The sequence below is a fragment of the Pleurodeles waltl genome, chromosome 4_1 (assembly GCF_031143425.1).
Source record: "Pleurodeles waltl isolate 20211129_DDA chromosome 4_1, aPleWal1.hap1.20221129, whole genome shotgun sequence".
In the NCBI taxonomy this organism is placed as follows: domain Eukaryota; kingdom Metazoa; phylum Chordata; class Amphibia; order Caudata; family Salamandridae; genus Pleurodeles; species Pleurodeles waltl.
In genome coordinates this window covers 521,675,292-521,697,097 of record NC_090442.1, presented here as the reverse complement: position 1 = coordinate 521,697,097, position 21,806 = coordinate 521,675,292, and the positions used below count along the sequence as shown (strand labels likewise).

At 42.4% G+C, this 21,806-nt stretch overlaps 1 protein-coding gene across 7 annotated transcripts in view; it reads left to right on the top strand.

Moving 5' to 3' along the window:
• The window catches only part of PPHLN1 (periphilin 1), a 427,069-nt gene that overhangs the window by 89,558 nt on the left and 315,705 nt on the right, over positions 1 to 21,806 (top strand). For 4 of the 7 annotated variants that reach the window (XM_069228840.1, XM_069228838.1, XM_069228841.1 and 1 more), the window contains 2 exons: positions 10,920 to 11,014; positions 21,364 to 21,531. In XM_069228840.1, the coding sequence (XP_069084941.1) occupies positions 10,920 to 11,014; positions 21,364 to 21,531 (263 nt within the window). The remainder of the gene's footprint in view (positions 1 to 10,919; positions 11,015 to 21,363; positions 21,532 to 21,806) is intronic. The other 3 variants (XM_069228844.1, XM_069228843.1, XM_069228842.1) reach the window with 1 other exon arrangement.

The following is a 21,806-nucleotide window of genomic DNA, read 5'->3' as shown; positions in this document are numbered from 1 at the left end:
CAACCTGCCATCCCCCACACAACACAAAACCACATTATACATTACCTTCAGCCATCCAAATACACACTCCCTGTTCATACAAACCAACAGCACTATACTCTATTTGCTCCAGCCAGGCCCCCTTTTATCATGACAATACCTAAACCAAGCCTTCCAAAACACCATCTACAAATAGCCTTCTCCTCTCTTCACTAATTACACACAACCATACAATCCTCACACTCCACTCCACCACACATATTACCTCTTCCAGTCATCACATCTAATACAAACACCCCTGACACACATCCATCCAACCCCTTTTACACACCTCATACACTCTTCTCCAAAACACATCAACACCCCCTGTAATACTCTAATACCACTCACTAGCACTAACTCACATACACTTCCTTCACAGAAAACCACTACATCAATATCCCATCTCACTATTCCACAAAAACAATACAGACCACACACATCAGCACATCAAAATAACACACAGTTTCATTATACTTTCCGTCACACCCACTCCCACCCTCATGACTATGCAAAGAATACAAATCCTGACCAATCTTTACCCCTACATTCTCACTCTTCACAAACATATACTACAAGCACCCCAACACAGCAACATTCATTCACCGCCTCTCATCCATTGCACAATTTAGAGCCTTACATTATGATCCACATGCTCCACCATCACCCGTAACCCATACTCTTTCCACACTAAACAGACACAAACAAAATAAACAACATGCCACTCTTAACAACTTAGCATCCCCTTGTCTATTACATAATAAGACTACCCTACAAAATGATGTACACTCTTCATGTCTCTCTCAGCCACCAAGTCCACCACCGACACCCACAGACCCAACAAAATGCCTCCTAAGCCTGCTGGAAAAGGAACACTATATTGAAAACCAGGACTATTGTGACTCGCACACAGATATCACAACTAACAACACACCTGCTACAAGCTCGAAATATACTGCTCACCCTTCTCCTAAACAAAACAACACCGCCACTAACACACTTTTTGTAAACTGCCTGCTCGTAAATGCTCGATCACTTTCCAAAAACAAGCACCACATTTATGACCTGCTCATGACACACAACCTGACTTACTATTCATAACAGAATCATGGTCGGGAGATGACGTGGCCCCAGTGTTGCATGAAGCTATTCCTCTGGGCTATCAAACCATCACACAAAACCATATAGGCAAGAGAGGAGGTGGACTAGCTATTATATTCAAACAAACAGTAAATCTGAGTAAATCAGACAATAATTCCTTACAAGATTGTGAAGCCCTTCTCACCAGATGCCACCCTACTCCAACTTCCTCCTGTAACCTTCTCCTCCTTACAGACCTCCACCTAACAACTCAACATTCCCAGACGCTTTTCTAGATACAGTCTCAAACTTTATTACATTATACTCACATCTGTGCTTTCTTGGGGACCTAAATATTTGGTTTGACAAACCCAATATGCCCCATCCAAAAGCTATCACCAGTGGCCTGGTCGCACTGAACCTACATCAGACTGTACACACATAGCTGGACATAACCTAGATGTCAGTTTTGCTAAACCTGAACTAGTTACCATCACGCCAACCACATGGGCAGACCACCTTTTGACAACTTTCCGACATTAAACACCACAAATCAACACACCCCACAACTACTTACATGCATGCACCTATCGACCATGGAGCAAACTCAGTTTTGATGATTTAGAAACACAAGTAACAGCCAACACAGATCTAGATACAATTAATTCTGGTCCAAAACTTTGAGTGGCTATAGGAAGGTTTTGATATCCTAATACCACTCAGAAAAACTAAACAGGACAAAAGAAAACCAACACCTTGGAAAAACACAGAACTTAAAAAGATAAAGCAACAAATCCGAAGGTTGCAACGGACCTGGCTCAAAACAAACAACATTCAAGATAAACTGCAGCTACACAAACTTAACAGAATATACAAATCATAAATCAAAAAAGCTAAAAAAATGTACTACTCAGACAGAATTCTAAATGCTAAATCTGCAACCAAAGAATTTGATAACATTCTCAATGAATTTCGAAAACCTAAATGCACAGAAGGAAGTAATCCCACTACTCAAGATTTCACAAACAAACTGGCAACTCATTACACAACCAAGACAGACACATTGGACTCCTGTTTAAAACAGAAGAAAACCATCGGCACCAACTCCTTTCCTAAAATCCCCTCTCAGAATAAACCAACCCAGCCTCTACAGTCCTTCAAACAAATATCACAAGATAAATTTATGGATTTGGTCAAAGCAAGCAGGCCTTCCAGTTGCCCTTCTGACCCTTGTCTACCACACATCTTCAAGAACATTATTTTATCTACTTCTGCTGCCACACCTGTAAGAAGAATCATCAACAACTCTTTAACTACAGGAACTTTTCCAGAAGATCTGAAAAAGGCATACATTTGTCCGTTATTAAAGAAAACAAACCTAGACCCGCAGGACCCCAACAACTACAGACCAATCACAAATGGACCTTTCCTGGGCAAACTGATAGAAATAGCAGCATTCGCCCAGATGTCACAATTCAATGAAGACAATTCCATACTTTAAGTCTACCACACTGGATTCCGCCCAGGAAGAGCCACTGAATCGGCACCCATAGCAATCTGGAATGATCTTAAAAACACAGTTGACCACAATGGAGTTGCTGCACTACTTCTCTTGGACCTATCAGCTACCTTTTGATATGGTTGACCATGACACCCTAATTTAAAGACTCCACAAAGCCGGCATAGAAAGGACTGCTCTCGTCTGGATTACCTCCTACCTTCAAAACAGAACTAACATTATCTATTCTCTCCCCTTCTTGTCCAAACCCTACCTCACAAAAACAGAGGTCCCCCACGGACCAATCATCTCACCTTTGCTTTTCAACATCTACATGATATAATTACCAGACCTGATCAATGCTTTTCAACTCACATGCTACAACTATGCAGATGACACACAAATACTACTTAAATTGGAATGCCCCAAAGACATTGAAAACTCACAAATCTTCAGTTTCCTCAGAGCCATTGATCAGTGGATGACTTGGAGCCATCTCAAACTAAATGCTTCCAAAACGGAAATACTCACATGTGGTGACTGGAAAAATTATGACCATCTGTGCGCCTGGCCTGACGATCTCAGGCCACCTCCTCAATTATCCTAGGAAGTTAAAAACCTTGGAATTACCATGGACTCCAAGTTAACAATGAATGCCCAAGTGGACATATTAGCACAAACAAACTTCATCACTTTGAAGACCCTGCAATGCATCTTCTCCCACCTTGGATTTCCACACAAGGTGCAGGCTACTATCTGTCTTGTACTATCCAAATTGGATTATGCCCATGGCCTCTACCATGGATCATCTCTATCTGTTATGAAAAAACAACAAAGTATTCAGAACTACGCTGCCAGGCTACTATTACATGTAAAGCCACCAGCCCACATCTCCCCTGCCTTTAGAGCACTACACTGTTTACCCGTTGCCAGAAGATCCACCTTCAAGCTGCTTTGTATCACCCACAAAGCTATACATGGAACAGGACCGCTTTTGGTCAGAAACAAACTAATCAAATACATTCAGCAAAGAAACCTCTGCTCAAGATTGGCACCCCGCCTTAGAACACCACTATACAAGAAAAAGACTATAGGTGGTACATCCTTCTCCGTTCAAGCAGCCAAACTATGGAATTCATTACCCCCAAATATAAAATCCACGTATAACTATCTTGCCCTAAGATGACTACTCAGGAGTTGGCTCTTTCTTTCGTAACCACCATATTCAAACAGCAGTGCACTGGATATACCTGTGTTGATAAATATTTTTAATCTGATTATATATTCTAGATATGTATAGTTCTTTAGGAAATATGTATCGCTACTACGTCATAACAGTAAATTACACACATACTGTTTAAACCTGTTTAACAAATGTATATTTACTCACGGTTACATACATATATCTGTGTGTGTGTGTGTGTGTGTGTGTGTATCGACATACACATGCATATATGTGTGTGTGTGTGTGTGTGTGTGTATATATTTATATACATATGTATATGTTATTTTATACTTAGCTCCTAGATGAGTTGTTATATTAGATACTTATGTATCCCTGCTTTTTTTTTCAACTGATCACATTTTGGGTTATCATAAGCATTTCCCTATTCAAAAATGAAGGAAAGATAAATAAATGTTAGAAAAGTACACTTATTAATTAACTTCAAATATTACAAATCTTGAAAGTCTGTGTTTATACAATATTACTTTTCTTCTCATATCATTATACCCATTATTATATTCCTTGAACATATACTCCCTTACTATGTATTTACATATCTATTTATTTCTCGTGTCCTACTATACTAGCGAAACAATTTAATAAAAATAAATAAAATAAAACCTATAAATAAAATTCAAATTATAAATAAGTAAATCAAAGTAAAAAATAATAATAATCAATAAACAAATTAATGAAAAATCAGTATAGCGATTACAAAATGTGTGTCTATAAGTATATAATTATAAATAAAAAATATATAGATGTACTCTCTTGCAAGCTTTACTTTGTCTACCCATCCCCATATGTCATGTCTCTATCATTGTAGCCCCACTCTGACTCATCCCAAACGCATTCTACTACTTTAATCTCCAAAATAACCCTGCCTATGCTCTTCCCTCCTCTTCCACATCTAGCTCACCCAAACCTCAGTTTACTACTGTGATCTCCCAAACAGCCCACTAACTTCTCCCTCATTTATCTCACCTTTGACTCATCCAAAACCCCTCCTGCTACTATGATCTCCCTAACCCTTTCCACAGACTCTTCCCTCCTCCATCTCTCCTTTACTCATCCAAAGCCTCCTCCTATTACTATTAACTCCCAGTTAACACTTCTGGATTTTTCCTCCTCTATCCCTCCATTACTCTAGTCAATCCAACTAACAACCTCACATATCCTCTGCTCAAATTAAGTCATAAGAATACTAAAACTGTACTTTTATTTCCCTATACTAATCCACACCGAATTCCTCTTGGATTCTGGAGTAGCGTGCTACTCGCCGAAAAAAACACATTGACACCTCTTCAGGGGTAATAAGCACTATATAAGTACTATTACAATACAATATAATATCTTTATCAATTATAGTATATGGTGACCCCGATTCTGTAACAAAATTGACCAGGACACCGGCCACAATACTTTTACATGTAGTTTTGCTTCTAGGATTAGTAAAAATATCCAAAATGTTATCACTCGCCATCTACAGCAAAACAGTCATAAGTACCAGAAGTTTGTTCATCTGTTGTAAACTCCTTTTGTAAATCAAAAACACACTTAACTCTAGCAAAATGCCCCATCAGTCCACATCCTGATCTCTTCTTGTCCCTCCCTGAACATGTTTTACTGTTCGCTAAATGGTCATGACTTTTACATCTTAAACAGCTGATACTGTTTTGTTTTACCTCACCATACACGGTTTAGAACTACATTTTTTCCCTCATAACATTTCTTCACAGATGTTGCATTCTTTTTATCATTCTCACCATTCTCCTTAGTTCCCTCAAACGCTGCCTTCACACACCTGATTGACTCTACGATTACCTCACAACTGCCAACACATCCCTCAAAGCTTCCTTCCCACTTGCCCATAATCTCTCTTGAACTGATTTGTAATTAGTATGTGTTTATGATTTGGATACAAATCAATTCCTTCTGTAGTACTCCTCATCTAAAACAGACACAAAGTCATCAATAGTTCCTCCCTATTCCTGTTTTTAATCATCAAATTTGTAACTGTCAATCGCAATGCAAATGGTTGGTGAATAATAAGTCTCCAAGTCACTCAAAGCATTCATGTAAACTAGGGCACTTCTGTTCTTCTTGACCAGTTCATTGTACTACCTTTCACCATATGGCCACAAAGAAAGCGGTAATACTCCTTTCCTTTTGTCAGGTGTTAAGTTCTACTTGTCAACAGTTTGTATATAGTTACAAGAATACTCTTTCCATTCCTGCCACTTCATTTGTGGTTCCCCAGGAACAGGCAAAAATGGAATAGGATGTGTGAGGGAAAATATCTGTGCAGCGCACATACTTTCACAAAACCCATGCAGTAGAAACAATAACACGAATTAAATAGTAATATTATGAGACAAAGAAAAACAGTCTTCAATATCAGTAACCACAGTCACCTTGTATTCTACTACTAACAGTGCTCCTGATAAAAATCACTCCACAGTACCTTATAGTGGAAGTGTCACATTTCAAAACATTTAAAAAAAAATAAAAACACAGTACCCAGCTCTTTATAATGGAACCATTGCGCCAAATTTTCACTTATCCAAAACAGTTTATAGGTTGCTAAGGCTCCTTATCCAAAAGCACAGATTCCTGGCCCGATAAGGAGTCTGAAATTTAACTGCAAAGTGATCGCTGCAAAAACTCTTCAAGCAGTGCATATTTACTTTGCCTCCAAAATTGATGCACATCAGTCACGCAAGCGTGATCATATGTTCGTGCCCCTTATCGCGCAGCGCATTTCACGTTCCACAGTTTCCCCCTTGTCGACATCAGTGGAGTGCAACATTCAAAATATTGGCGGCTAATCAGCTTTGGAAAGCCCAACTGCCTCCTCCACAGAGATGCCTTTCTGTACGTCCTGCTGCTCTGAGCTGCATATAGCACCTAGTAACCATTAGCAGGCAACCTGCTCTCCGTCCGCCTCACCACAAGCAGCCTTTTGATCCTGTGAGTACAGGCAAACTCCAATTATCCTTTTACTCAAATCTTCATGGCTGTCAGTCACTGCCGACAACCGCTCCTCACTCTGTCGATCTCCCTGTTGGATTCAGCAGTGCTTGCATGGACCTCCCCAGAGTGTAGTCAATCTACAACAACAAACATGAACAAACAAACATGAATTCATAGGGCGTAACAGATGCCCGGAAAAGTGCCCCAGCGCTGAGACTATAAGGAGTGAATTAAGCCAGATCAAAAAGCCAAGTCTTCAACTTTTTCTTAAATGTCAGTTCAAACTTTTCAAGCTGCAGGTCAGAAAGTAGTTTGTTCCAGGCAATGGGTGCCAGAAAAGAATAAGAGCAAATGCCTTTCCTTGAACGATTAATCCTAAGCACCTCCTCCAAAGACAACTGAGAGGCGCGAAGCTCCCTCATATGCGAGTAAAACTGTTCTCTAGCTTAAGAATATTGTAGTGAAGGTATTTCGATTTTCTTGACAAGTAACAACCTCTAATACTTAACTTTGCACAGAGAGACAAATGGCTCTTCTGTGTAACAACATCAACTCGTAACTGCCACGCGTGAAACCCTCATGTTATGTCTATCTATCTATCTATCTATCTATCTATCTATCTATCTATCTATCTATCTATCTATCTATCTATCTATCTATCTATCTATCTATCTATCTATCTATGTATCCGTCTATCCATCTATCTTCACTGAAAAAAAACAAAAGGTTAAGGGGCTGTTGTAGTTAGGCTCACATTTCAAATGTACAAAACCCTGTATATTCAGCAGTTATAGTTAGTTGTTTCAAGTAACTAGAACTTGTGCCCTAAGGTAACTATAACTTGTGACCCCACCATGTAAAGTTATCGTCTCAATTATTTTACTGCAAATGTTACATTGATATTATCATTGATGTTGTAGAAGATGTCATGAGTGATGTAATATCTGGGGTAATTAGCAGCACTTGAGTAAACTAAGCACCTGGGGAGGTAGTGGCTCCCGGGACTCATTGTAGCCCATGGATGGGAGTCCACGCGGCCCCCTCTCCAAAATCATAATAAAGCCCCAGGGATGCACTTTTATTCACCGTGTCTGCAACAATATTATCCGTTTCTTATGAAGGAGAAAAATACAGAAGATTGTAAGTAGTTTGTGGGAGGAGTAACGGTGTGACCATGTATAATAGGAATAAAATGCCCTCTGCGTACATTAGAAGGATATTGCATTTCACATTGGCATTTTTTGACCTTATAACTGAATTCTGCCTTCTGCTTCTTTCCTCTGTATGGTCATGGAACTCCTCAGCGATTTGCAACCTCCTTTTAACATATGGCAGGAAGTATGTTTTCACATTTATCATTGTACCACAGAATGTTAGGGTGTGTGTATGGCATGTATAACCGATCACCATGGTAATGCCTGTATTTGTGCCACACAAAGTCCCTTTACTTTGCATTGTGGCTTACTCCCAGCTTCTGGACACCAAAGTGAAGGCTAAACAAGTGTGAGGGTAAGGCATGTCATTCACTAAGTGGGCCGTAGGGGCCAGATGTATGAAGGCATTTTGCATTTGCAAATGTTCCTGGTCGCAAAATTGGGCCATATGCAACCGCAAAAAGGCCTTTTGGTTTGTAACAAACCCAATCTGTGATTCTGTAACATGTTACCAAATCACAGTTTGGGTTTGCAGCTGAATACTGAATCTGTATTTGGAAGGGGCATGCTTAGAGCATCCCTTCCAAATATCTATTCAGAATGGCTGCATTAAAGTTTTGTAATCGAAATCCAGTTGGAAAACATTACTAATTTACCCTTTACACAAATGTAGTGGTAATCCATTCACAAACAGGAAAAAGGTCACTAAGCGACCTCTTCCCCTTTATGAAAGTTGACAAAACATTTTTTAAGAATAGGCAGTGGTTCATTGGACACTATCTCCCTTTAAAAAAAGTGACTTAAACTTTGATTTTTTTTTTTTTTTTTAACACATCCAGTTTTCCTTTATTGAAAACAGGCTGCATTTAAAAATATAATTGCTTTATTTAAGAGCAGTCACAAACATGGCAGTCTGCTGACCTCCGAAGGCCACCATCCCTGTGATGGCTGTGAATCACAGTGGGTTGCAGTTGGTGACCTACCTCATTAATATTCATGAGTTTGGTCGAATTGCAACCCACCATGATTCGGCATTTTGTGAACCGACCTATTAGTACATAGGCCGGTTTGAAGAATACGACACTGGTTGAAAATTGCAGCCAGTATTTTGTGACCAGTACTTTGGTTCATCTGGCCCTAATTTACTTAAATGTAAATGTAAATTTGCACTTGTATAGCGCACTACTCACCCGTTAGGGTCTCAAGGCGCTGTAATCATACCGCTATGGAACCCCTCCTGGCTTTTCCCTGTGAGGTGCCCACTCCTGGGCACCCCCAGGGTGAAGCCAGGCATCCAAGCGCTGTTGGGGCCGTTGTGGAGATTAAGCAAGCTATTGCCCAGAGTTGCAGAGTGGGACCCATGAATTAGATTAGGCACCGAGGCGAGAATTATCTGGTCAAAGGGAATTGAGCCCAAAACCTGCCGAAGCGGGACTTGAACCCCGGTCTTGAACCAGATCTCTGCTTCCGGGTCTGCCGCTCTAACCATTGAGCCACACTTCTCCACATTGAGCCACACTGTTGTTATCACCTAACCCTATCTTCAGGCAGTATTGACTAATTCCAGAGGATGGAAGGCACATCTCCTTTACTAGTCTCTTGATTCCACGTTCCTGACATCTTTCTTCTGTTTTCAGGTGTTGCTGTTATTAAAGGTACCTATAGGATATCTGAAATAGTATATTTGTTCTTCTTAAAGTTTTCCGTCGATGATTAGCTGATCCTTGTTCCATTGCCTGCTTCAGTCATCACCCTACCCTTCGAATGAGGAGACATTCTCTAATTTGCGCTAGACCATAAATTGTGCTTTGAGTCACTGTAGAGAGAGGGTTGACTTGATAAACTCCCCACCTCTCTCATTAGGTCGACCCTAGACAGCGCGCATGCCTTGTGTGCAAGACTTGTTGGAATGAGTAAAGGACTTTGCTGCCTCCTGCCGCTGCCTGCCGCTTACTATAGGTTGAAGGCAGTGTTGCTCTTGTTTTGCTGCTTCCTTCGGGGGTTTTCAGCCGATACACCACTTCCTGTTCTTGGCTGAGGAGCACCGGCCAAATACAGTTTAATTACGCCTGGATTGTTTTTCTGTTGTTTGGACGGACTGTTTTTTGTTACCTGCCTCTATGGTGCTTTCAAGCAGGACTGCTGATCGAGTTACCACTGTATAAAACTTGAAAGCACCATGAGCGCGACTGAAACACAAAATAAACAATGACAAGTAACTGGTTTTACTTGTCAGCCATGAACGCAACTGAAAAACAAAACAAACAATGACAGGTAACTGGTAGTTAATCGTCATTAGTTACTTGTCATTGTTTGTTTTATTTTTCAGTCGTGCTCATGGCGCTTTCAAGTTTTATACAGCGGGACTGTCCGCTGTACAAAAACTTGTTCTCCTTTCTTTTCCAGTCTCTCACCCCATCACCTTTTCTTCCCTGCCCCTTCTGCCCTGCCTACATAATTTATGGTACGACAGTGACGTAGCCATCATGACTTACGTTGAAGTGTAACTGAACAGAAAAATAACAATTAGTGATATGGCATTGGGGCACTTACAGTTATCAGCGTTGTGTTTTAGAAGAATGCACAGCAGGTGCTTCAATGATTTTCCCACATTCTTCTTTCTTGGCAGGAGAGTTACCTAATTTTGGAAAATCGAGTGTTTTCTTATTATTTTCTGATAAAATACTGAGCCCAACAACTGCCAGTATCTTTTTCATTTTTTGAAAAGTGTTCTTTTTTTTTTTTTAATGAAAAGCTCTTCTTGCTTTTAGGCAGATTGTTTAAGTAGAATAGAGCCCTGCCAATATGTATCGCTGTTTGCTTAACCAAAACACCACAGGATTTTAACAGAAAACTTAAATAAAATGAAAAGACGTCCTCTTTACTTTGCATTTAGCATTGCACGTCGATTTGTGGTCCTTGATGGTTCAGTTGTTGACTTAACTGCTCTTTTGCTATAATTGTATTTCAGTGGCCTTTAGGAGGGATGAAATGTGGCCGGAGGACCGGCATGAATACGAACATATTCCTAGACAGCGTATGCCACCTCGAGGGATGCACCCTGACGTAAGTATTTATCTAAGTTATCGTCGTGTGGTGAACTCCTTTTCATTTGAGCATGCATAGTATTTGATTACATGTGAGAGCCTTATTCTCCGAAGTTCGTTCTTGGGTTACCTTGAGTTTAATCCACTTATGCCATATATTTGAATCTCCTCTGTTTTCTATTTAATTTTTTGATTGCACAATGATCCGTAACAAACTGCACTGTGTCAGTGTGTCATGGGCCCTAGTTCAAGGAAAGAAATGGGATCTCTGGTTTGAATGAGAAAATATTCTAATAATCAGGTTTCAGTGGGCCTCTCAGACCTTTGGTCCTCGTTGCCATAGCACTGCTGCACAAGTGGAAGCTTCACCCCTGGTAAGATTATATGTTTTCAAAGGACGTATTTTGGTGTTTTCTACTGCCTTCAGGATACCATGTTCACGGACCTCCAAAACCAAAGCTTACCAGCTAGACGCAGATGAGAAAGTGTTCGAAAGCAGCAGCCTGAAAACCATTGAACTGTGCTAACGAAATAGGACATGCAGAAATAATGGAATAACAATGCCGCAAAATGTAAAATCTTATAAAGGCTCATCCTTTGCTACCTTCTCTAGACAACTAATTTATTTGATTTGTCCAGGTGTTTCAGTGTGTGATAAAACACCAAAGCCAGAGGAAAAAAAGTTAGTAACTTGTAACTTTGGTTTTGCAGCATTTATTTCTTAAGAGTCGTACAGCACCAGCTGTACTGCTGTGCTCTTTATATGGTTTCTTGTTTTCATTTTCAATTATTCTGAAGCATAAACCAGCCTAAAACACCTGGGGGGCTTAACAGTAAAGAACATATGTATACACTGTTTACATTCCATAAATCAAACCAAATTCATCCCAGTCATGAATTGTATACTAAAATTGAACAAAATATATCATTGCCAGCTGTGTGCTGCAGTGTTACTCTCATCCACTATGGGACTCGGTGCCTAAACTTTTAGGCAGTCTCAAAGGAGTTCAGAGAGGCAGTTTAGAAGAGACAATTCAGGATGGCCAGGATGCGACCAAATATGTCCTATGACCAGGACTGGATATGACCGACTGCTCCGTTGAAGCAGTTGCTATTTTCATGGAGCCCCTATGAAATGCATAGATGAGATCCATAGACTTTTCTGGTGATCTTCAAGCATCACTTATGAATATGCCTTTCATCGGGTCTCACCTATTTGGCTAGAAGGATGACTATGCCCTCGAGCACTTTAAAGAAAGCAGAGCAACTGCACACCCCCTTTGCCTTTCTACACCTGCATGCGAGCAGCCACATCCAATGTACTTTTTCTCCACTAGGGTCTTTGCTTTCTGTCAACATCAAGTTTTGAGGTTGTGAAAGGGCATCTAGCAGGCAATGCTTAGGCCAGCCTAACAGGGACATTAAGCATCCTGGCCCCCAGACCCACCAGCAGCAGGTTCCATGCCACTTTAGTTTACCTATAGCAGCATGTGACCACTCCATGTAAGGCAAAAATCACCCATTTACTCTACAGGTGATCATCAATAACGTTTGACAGCTGAGACCTGCAGATAAGCCTAAGTGACTACCCCTACCCATTCCTTTCTGTCCTGCCACCAGAGGGCCATTTGTCCATTTTGCTCCAGGATGTTGAGGCTTTTTTCGAGAAAGGAACCTATTGGCAAGATTCCTGGTCTTGGAACTCTGTGTTACTCCTGCTATTCCCTAGTGGTGAAGAAGGGCAGAGGACTTTGCCTTATTTTATATTTTTTGCCCCTGAACTTCCTCCTGCAGAAAAACAAAATCAAGATGCTCACATTGGCACAGGCTCTCTGTGCCCTTGATCTAGAAGACAGAATGATGGTGTTGGACCTGCATGATATTTATTTCATGTTCCCTACAGACTGTACCTGCAGTTCAGGGTGGACCGCAAGCATTTTCAGTTTGCCGTACACCCTTTTGGCCTCACCAGTGCCCCTCTGGTGTTCATGAAAGTGATGGCAGTGGTTGCAGTGTACTTTCTGAGGTGGGAGTTCAGTCTTCCCCTACATCATTGACTGGCTGCTGAAGGCAAGCTCGCCACAGCCAGTCATAGACTACCTCCAGACAACTGTGAACCTACTTACGTCTTTGGAATTCGTAATAAATGTGCCAAAGTCACATCTGATTCCTTCGCAGATGCTGTCCTTAAACATAGCCATTCTGGATTGAGCACATTTTCGAGCCTTTCCTCCGGAACAGTGAGTCCAGCACGTTTAAGCTATGATCCCAGTGTTTCAGCCACAGTCCTGGCTCTCAGTGAAAATAGCTCTGAGTTTTTTTTGGGGCTTTTGGCCTTCTGCATCCTTCTAGTCGATCATGCCAGGTGGCATATATGGGCTGTGCAGTGGGATCTGAAGTCTCAGTTGGCCTAGCTCCAAAGGAACCCTCTGGGTTTCAGAGGAGACCACAAATGATCTGCAGTGGTGGCTGCTCGACCACAATTGGACCTGAGGCAAGCCTCGCTCTGCACCTCATCCAGAGCTAATGGTGCTGACGGATGCATCTACTGGGTTGAGAAGGTCATCTCCGAGATGTGGAAATCAAAGGACTCTGGTCTCCGGTGAAGGAATATCTTCACATCAACGTGCTGGTGGGCCTGGCCATTCGCTTGCTGTTGAAAGCCTTCCTGTCCTTCAGCCAGGGAAGGATGGTGCAGGTCATCCTGGATAACACCACTGGCAAGTGGTACTGCAACAAGCAGGACAAAGTGGAGTCCTAGACTCTGTGCCAAAATCCCTGCGCCTCTGGACTTGGCTGAATCATCAGGGCACCTCCCTTACTCTACACCACCTGAGGGGATTCTTTAAATGACAGGACGGAAGGTTCCAGCCACAATGGCTTGTGAATCGCACATGGGTACTGCATTCCAGAAGTGTTGCAGTATGTCTTCCACCTTAGGGAAAGCCCTGGCTCGATTTCTTCGCCACTGCCGAAAATGCGCAGTGTCAACTCTTTTCCATCTTGGAGTTCCCAAGAAGCTGCTCCCTCAGAGGCTCATTCCAATTAGAGTGGAGCTTGGGACTCCTCCCTTCCTGCCTCCAAATCTCCTTCACCGAGTTCTGAAAGAGATCACAAATGACTGGGCCCAAGTAATCCTAGTAGCTCCAGATTAGGCCTGTAGATTGTGCTATCCAGAACGTCTGGGTATTGGCATCTGTCATCTGATAAGGCTTCTCCTTCAGCTGGATCTGCTGCCTCTGCAGCAGGGCAGGGTCTTGCACCCAGGCCGGTGCAATCTACACCATGTATGGAGACTCAGTGATGGCAGTTTGTTACATTTGGCCTACCTCCCAAAGTAGTGGATGTCATCCTGGTGGGCAGGCTTCCTTCAAGTATATCCATTTATGCAGGTTGCTAGGACAAGTTTGAGGCTTCTGTAGCACCCATAATATAGACCCATTACAAGCCCAACTGCTATAGCATTACTGTTCGTTCTGTCTTTTGCCCAGCAAGGACTTGCAGTGGGCACTGTTAAAGGTTATTTGTTTGCCTTGCTGCATTTCCCTGAGCAACCATCCTTGTTCAACTCACCTTTTCTGATGTGTTTATCAAAGGGCTGGTCCACTTGTTCCCCGCTTCCTAAACATTTTGTGGTACCACTTTGGGACCTTAACTTGGTCCTTACTTTAATGCTGTGTACTCCCTTTTGAACACAGCTGTCCTCCTACGTCTGCTGATCCTGGAGATGATTTTCCTTGTTGCGATAACATCAGATCATCGTGTGAGTGAGCTTCAAGCTCTGGCAGTTCAGCCTCCTTACACCTCCTTCTTTCTGAACATGCTGTGCTGAGGACCAAAGCTGTTTTTCTTCTGAAGGTTGTGACCTATTTTCATGTGGCCAGTCTATTACTTTTCCAGTGTTCTTTGCCCAACTTCACCCCTCGAAGGAGGAGCAGAGACTCCATCAGCTAGATCCCAAAAGGATGCTCGGTTTTTATATTTATTTTACCAAATAAAATTGGTGTGTCGACCAGCTGTTTGTGATGTTCTCTGAGGCAAAGAAAGACAAAGTGGTTCAGGTGAAAGTCTGCTGTATTAAAATCTACTTTGCAAAGCAGCAGCTTCTGAAGGGTTGAAGGCCCATTGCCACCAGTGCCAAGGCTACTACCACCACATTAGCTCGTGGAGGCCTGTCCTGCATATCTGTCAGACTGCAACATGGCCATCATTGCAAACCATAACAAAGCACTATTCCCTTGATAGCCTCCGCGTTCTGTGGAATGGACTTTTTTCCTTCTAAAAAGGTCCTGGTTTAGAGATCTTCACACTTACTGTTGGCATCCCCATCCAAGGGCACGGATGAGGCAGAGAAAGAAATTGACATAACTGCACCGTGGTGTTTTTCAATTTACGGCACCAGACGCCACTTCCAGAGTGGAGTTGATGCAAAGCTGCACAGTGCCGCCTATTGGCACACAGGGGCTATGTTGAAAAATCTTCCAGATCGATTCTGGTGCCTGCGGATATTCTAAAGGTGAGGAATCTGAGGGCAGATAGAGTATCCAGTGGAAAGAGCTTAATGGATTTAAGTAACTGTTCTGTACAACTGAGAAGAGAATATCGACAAAAACATTCCTCTGTATCAAGTGTCACAATCTGCGACTATGAGGAAGGTGACAATGTTACTTTGGATAATGGAGTCTGTCTTTCCTCTAGTGCTTAGTGCTGAATCACGTATGAGACCACTACAGTAGTGATTACATAATGAAAGGTAGTATATATTGAAAAAAGTATTTCACACTGCTTGCACCCTAAACATGCCTCCAGCATAAATAATACTAGCTCCACTGTACAAAGTTCATGAGTCTATAAAACCTGTGTTGCAACTGAAAATAAATACTTACATATGCCAGCAGTTTTGGAGCTCTGTAGTCTCACAGCTGGCCAACTATCCCAATCCTTAAGGTGAAGCATTTCGAATAATTTTACTTGGCCGTATGTCAGATGACACAGATGCTTTGGGTATTGTAGAACACTGGACATATTCTTATAATTGACCTAGTGGTACACACGCTATGAGAAATCCGGTTCCATGTCATCCTGGGAGTAGCAAGTTACTAGCCCTAGGTGTATGGGACTTTCACTTGTGGTATCTATAAACCACCTTACCTCAGACCCTCAAACAGAAGATCAAGTCACTTTTAGTACTTGACTCTCAGGGTAGTGAGGCGTGGCAGTCCAGGTTTCCATTTGAGGGGTGCTTTGTGCTAGAAATTAAGAGCTTAGAAATGTACAAAGTACCAGTCTATCATACTCTGGTCTGTTTTTTTTTTTTAAGGAAAGGCACTTTAATTTACGCACAACTAAGGGGAATTATAGGGCATACACCTGCTGGAAATATGCAAAGGTTTAACCTCCCAGGATTGTACGGAGTGTGGCACTTCCTTTCAAGTGGCTTTGAGGAATTCTTGCTTGCATTGCTATGGCACAGCCTAATGGCTGTCATAACGCAGATGCTCCTGGCCACCTGCATGCCTCCTTTTATGGATCATTCTTGGGTCCAAGAACTACATTGTCACACCTCTTTCCTTGCCACCCAGGACATAGCTGTTGGGAGCTGCAGGGGAGATTGGTTTCTCCTGCTCTCCCTGTTCTCCATTGTCTTACACGTGGTCAGTGGGAAGAGAGCGTGATCAGTGCCCTAATGCTCTGGGTCCACTGCCTGATTGGAACAAGTGGTGACTTCAGTAGTGGTGGAGAGTGATTTTTTTTTTCATCTTCAATTGCAAGTGTTGGCACCTCGGTCCCCAGGCAGTGGGGGATGGTCTGGGAGGGGAGCAACTCAAACCAAGTTCCTAAGGGAGAGTCCACGGATTGTGCATACAAGACACCCTTTTTAGAGCATATAAACGGCTAGCCCCACTACCCTGTTTTTAACAAGGTTTTTTGGGCTGTATTGCTCATGGTGGTGTGCTCAAGTTATAAGACTCTGCTTTCCACAGCCTCTGCCACTGCCGCTTTCTCCTCCTTAGCGTAAGCTCAGCTGTCGAGGCTATCCTCATCTCCAGCCCTGGTGTGGTGTCCTGGGTTGGGGCATTTCTGTAAGCAGTCAGTCGAATTTCAAATCACCTGTACATCTAAATGTTGTTGCAGGAACAGTGTGGACCCCACCAGCCCTTTTCCCCGTCTGCAGTGCTGAACATGTCCAAGATGGTGTCGATACTGATAGTGAAGAGGGAGCAAAGGTGAATAGGGTTCTGAGAAAAGACATACAGGAGGCGTCCTTGGGTTCTTGCCACACAGCCCTTTTAGTCAGATGTAGGCTCCCTCAGGTGTTCTGCAGTCTCTCATGGGTGACTGCTTTTTTGTACTAAAAACAGAACACAAGATTACTATTCACTGTATTCACATCAGTTTCAATTGCATGCAGGTGTTTTGTCTTTTACATTGATTTCGTGTTAATGATAACATTCTACAGAAACTGAAAACAATGCCAAAAATAATTCTAGCTAAAAGTGCCTTGCAGTAAACGCTCAGCATATCAGTGTCACAGTACCTTTTAACTTGCTAGATCCAAATGAATAATTTTGGGACAGATCCTGTTCTGGTGTTAAAGCTGCACAACTTAAGGCACCAAACAGAAACAAAGGTTCACTCAGGATTAGTAGATAATTCTGCGAAAGTCCAGGAGACAGTAGTTACAGTACTACTTAGAAAGGTAAAGCAGAGTTCTAGTACCCAGGGCCAAGGAGAATTTCAGTATTCCATCTGTAGTTTCACAGTACTAACAAAGACATCTAAACCTCGCTAGCTAATCACTAACCTGAAGCCTCTGAAGACAGCGATGGAAGAAGTTAAATAGTTCCAGGGATGCAAGGAAATTCTTTCAAAAATTGCATGGATGTCAGGAAATACTTTGAAGTGACACTGCAGAAGACTTTCCAAGGTGTGCCACAAGCAAAATAGTCTTCCGAGAAGATGAGCTTGGCATTTGACTTGAAAATTGTCTCTGCTGGAGATCCATGATCTCAAGTAGTGAGTAGAGCTCAAGCAGAGGCACTTCCTCTTATCACCAGGGAGAGGCAAGTTCCTGGCTACTCCTTGGATGTGGCTTTTTACTGTGGTAAATCCTCGATCTGCCACTGAGATGGGGCATACTGTTGCAGCTTTTGGGTTGCTTGCATGGTGACAGGTTTGGCTGTGCAGGTAATGGGGGCAACGTGGCAGCACACGTGGCAACCACAATCCTGGCCAGCATGACTCCTGTTACGCCAGTGTGGACGACGCCATAAGAGGCAATGCTGTGAGCAATGGCTAGAATGGGTTGGCATTAATACCCAAGAACAGTGGTGGATGGGAGTGGACCAAACACCTTTGGCAAGTCATGATGGCAGCAGCCACCTAAAATTCTCTACGGCAGACTACCCTCCTTGCCTGACTTCCCCACACACTCACGCCTTCCACCCACAACAGAACCATTTCAGAGAAGTCCAGGAGATCCTCTCTGTAAGGGTTGCTAGCAAATCATTCCTCTACAAGGCTTGTGAGGGAGTCGGAGAATTTATTGCAGCCAGTCCTGATAACGATCCACAAAAGCCCACTGTACAAACCAGGGGTCTCCTGACCGGGGTATAGCAGGCCAGGCTTGTCCTTCTTATGGTTTCAGGGGCTCTTTATCAGCTCTGAGACTGTGCCATGACTAAAAACTGAAGGTAAAGTTTCCTATGATTGGTGAGGCACCCTTCCAACCTGGTGGTGCCACATCTCTCCCCCCCTCCCCCCCCAATACCTCAGGGTCATTCACAGGTACCTCTCCACAGCCTGTCCCACCCTGTGCTGCTCTCTGAAAAGGTTTCAAGATGGCAGTTAAGGCTCTCCCTGCTATGGCCTGGTTCCTTCCCTCAAGACTGTAAATGAATCTCATGTGCTAACTGGAGCAATGGGCTTGTCTGCCCTTTGTCACACGTGGGAACATACTACAAACAATATACAGGGAGCTGCAGCTAACCACTATTGATATTGTATACTCTCTCCACTACTCTAGTAGGAGGATCCTTCATCCCCCTTTAATAGGCCTATTATCTTCAGTGTTTGATCTGCCAGCAGGGGCAGCAGAGTAATTGACTGTCTCAGCCAGATGGCTCAAAGCACAAATATTTTTAATGCCGACTTTGTGAAATATTGCAAAGTATGAAAGTATTTTTGAAGGAATTAAGTTACGTTCAAATCAGTCTCATATTTAAATTTTACTTACAAGGCAGTGTCTCTGACCTTTGTATCATAAGCAAATGTAGAGGTACAGTAAAATACAATTTACACAACCACTACACATGCCACATTGTACCCAGAATGGGATTGTGCATTCCCTTTTGGTCCCCAAATGACTCATATTAGTTTTAATCTCGGGCTTATCTGGCACCGTGCTGCCTGTGCGCAGGTCCCAAGCTTAGACAACTCTTCTTCACTCACCCAACATATGTCAAAGCGGCCCAAAGCCTCTTCCCTTATTTTAGAAGGTAGAAACTAGAGAAAACATTTCAAAATTGTTATACCCAGTGTATTAGTTGGTGAGCCTCCACAACAGGGATCCAAGTGCTAGAGGTGCAAACGTAAAAAAGGCTGGAGTTTTTCCACAGGTTAGTTCCCTATTTCTTACTTAGACGGTTTTTGACACCCTCAGTGAAAATGCACTTTTCTGACCGACCAATGGATAGCATAATTTTGTAATAAATATATATATATATATATATATATATATATATAACATCTTCGAGGAGGAGGACTGTGTTTCCAGGTAGGTAACTTGATTTGCCTGGAGAGCTCCGGAACCTAGTTGGAGTAGTGCTTGATCATAACAGTGACTGTTTTGGGACAAGGTTTAGGTAGTGGAATGTTGTCATGGATGAACTGTAACGTTTATTTAAGTTGTGTGTAGTTTCTAAAACGTATTTAAATAATAACTGACATAATGAAGCTGTTAAGTATCAAAAACAAATATCTGAAATGCGTGGGTCCCGTTGTATTAAAGTATGAAGACATCCGTTTGCCCAAGGCTGGCATGTTTCATCGCAGGTTGCCTCCTCACACTGATTCCACATGTGGTTAAGGTGTGGGCTTGTACCCTCTTGATTAGGTGGCTCTTGGAGCTTGGAAGAAGTTGTGAGGGGTTCCTCTCTAGGGGTTGGTGTGCGTGTTTAAAGGGTGTATGTTTGCAGAGGGAAAACATCGAGCTGTTAAAGCTACCTCCTCGTTTACACTTGATTTTATTCTTGCCCCGAATGAATCTATGCTCGTACAACTTGTAAGGTAGAAGTAAGAAACAGTAAAGAAATGTACACAACCAGCGGTGGAAAAATCTTCATTTGAATCCATTGGTTGTAAACCCACATAAGGTTTATGGACTTGCCTCTACTCATCCTCCTGCCAGGGCATGAGCAACCGGGATGCTTCCACTTCTGGGCCGAGTTAGAAAGGGCAGACTGAGGATTCTGATAATCAGATAGGCATTTGAGCTCACACAGATAGGTTTTGTGTGAGGGATATGGAATATCATATTAAACACACTAAGGGCCTGATTACAACTTTGGAGGACGGTGTTAAACCGTCCCAAAAGTGACGGATATACCACCTACCGTATTACGAGTTCCATAGGATATAATGGACTCGTAATACGGTAGGTGGTATATCCGCCACTTTTGGGACGGTTTAACACCGTCCTCCAAAGTTGTAATCAGGCCCTAAGTCTGTTGAATAATCTCAGTTGTTTACCTTTGTAAAATGGTTCTTTATGTGAATCTAGGGGTGTGCACCATGTAATGTGGATAATTCTAAAGTATCCTGCCTGGCAACAGGAGTGGGTCAGACAGGATACTGGCAACTGACATTTCGTGCTGTTTGTGACACAAGTGGTTGGGGTTAGTTTATCTTCTAGTTGGTGTTGTCTGTCATTTAAATAAACCTTCACATCTGGCACTTCAGAGAATAGTGTTAGGTGGTGTCCTAATTACTCTCTTTCTAACTCAGTAAAGAAATCACAGACCTTTGTTAGCAGTGTCTTTTAAAATCTTCCAATGGTATTCAATTTACACAAGTACCCACATTTGTGTTTGCATTGCAGCATGGACACTACACATGCATTGTACAAGTATACTCACTTTATACTGCATCATTGTGAGCTGTGTTGGGTAATGTACAGCAAATTAGATTTCTGATAAATGTATATTGAAAAAGTTGCCACTCCCAGGGCACACACCACAATGATAAAGTTGATCAATTTCTCAAGTGTGCTTGAATTTCAAAAGCTTCCTGTGATGACAATGTTTAGATGTGCTTTATTTTTTATTTAAGTTGTGCGTTAATGTGGGTCGCATGTCATTATTTGTTTAGGATGATTGTCGCAGAGTAGTTAACATTGTGCGCAAGAAGAGCCCAATAGACAGATGCGATGAAGGAAATGGCCGTAGATATGATGACTATGGCCACTCAGACTACAGAGATTATGATGAAGGGCACAGATTTGGGCATGAGCGAAGAAGTGCCCCGTCGTATAGAGGGGTATGTAACTTTCACAATTTTATTTTTTTGGACCTGCAATGTAGCCCTAACTTAGATGCTGCTTTAGCTGAGTCTGTGTTCTTTCGAAATATTTAGATGTGCAACATCCAATTAGTGGGACTGGGGAAATTTCTCAAGCTTGTGACCAAAGCTAAAGCCACCTTTTTCTGTGTGAACCCACAAGAGCCTGCTGCCACACTGTTTCTCAAAGATGCTGCCTTAACAGACCATGAATAGATACAACAGGGTTACTCATGCAGCTTCAGTTTGCAGCA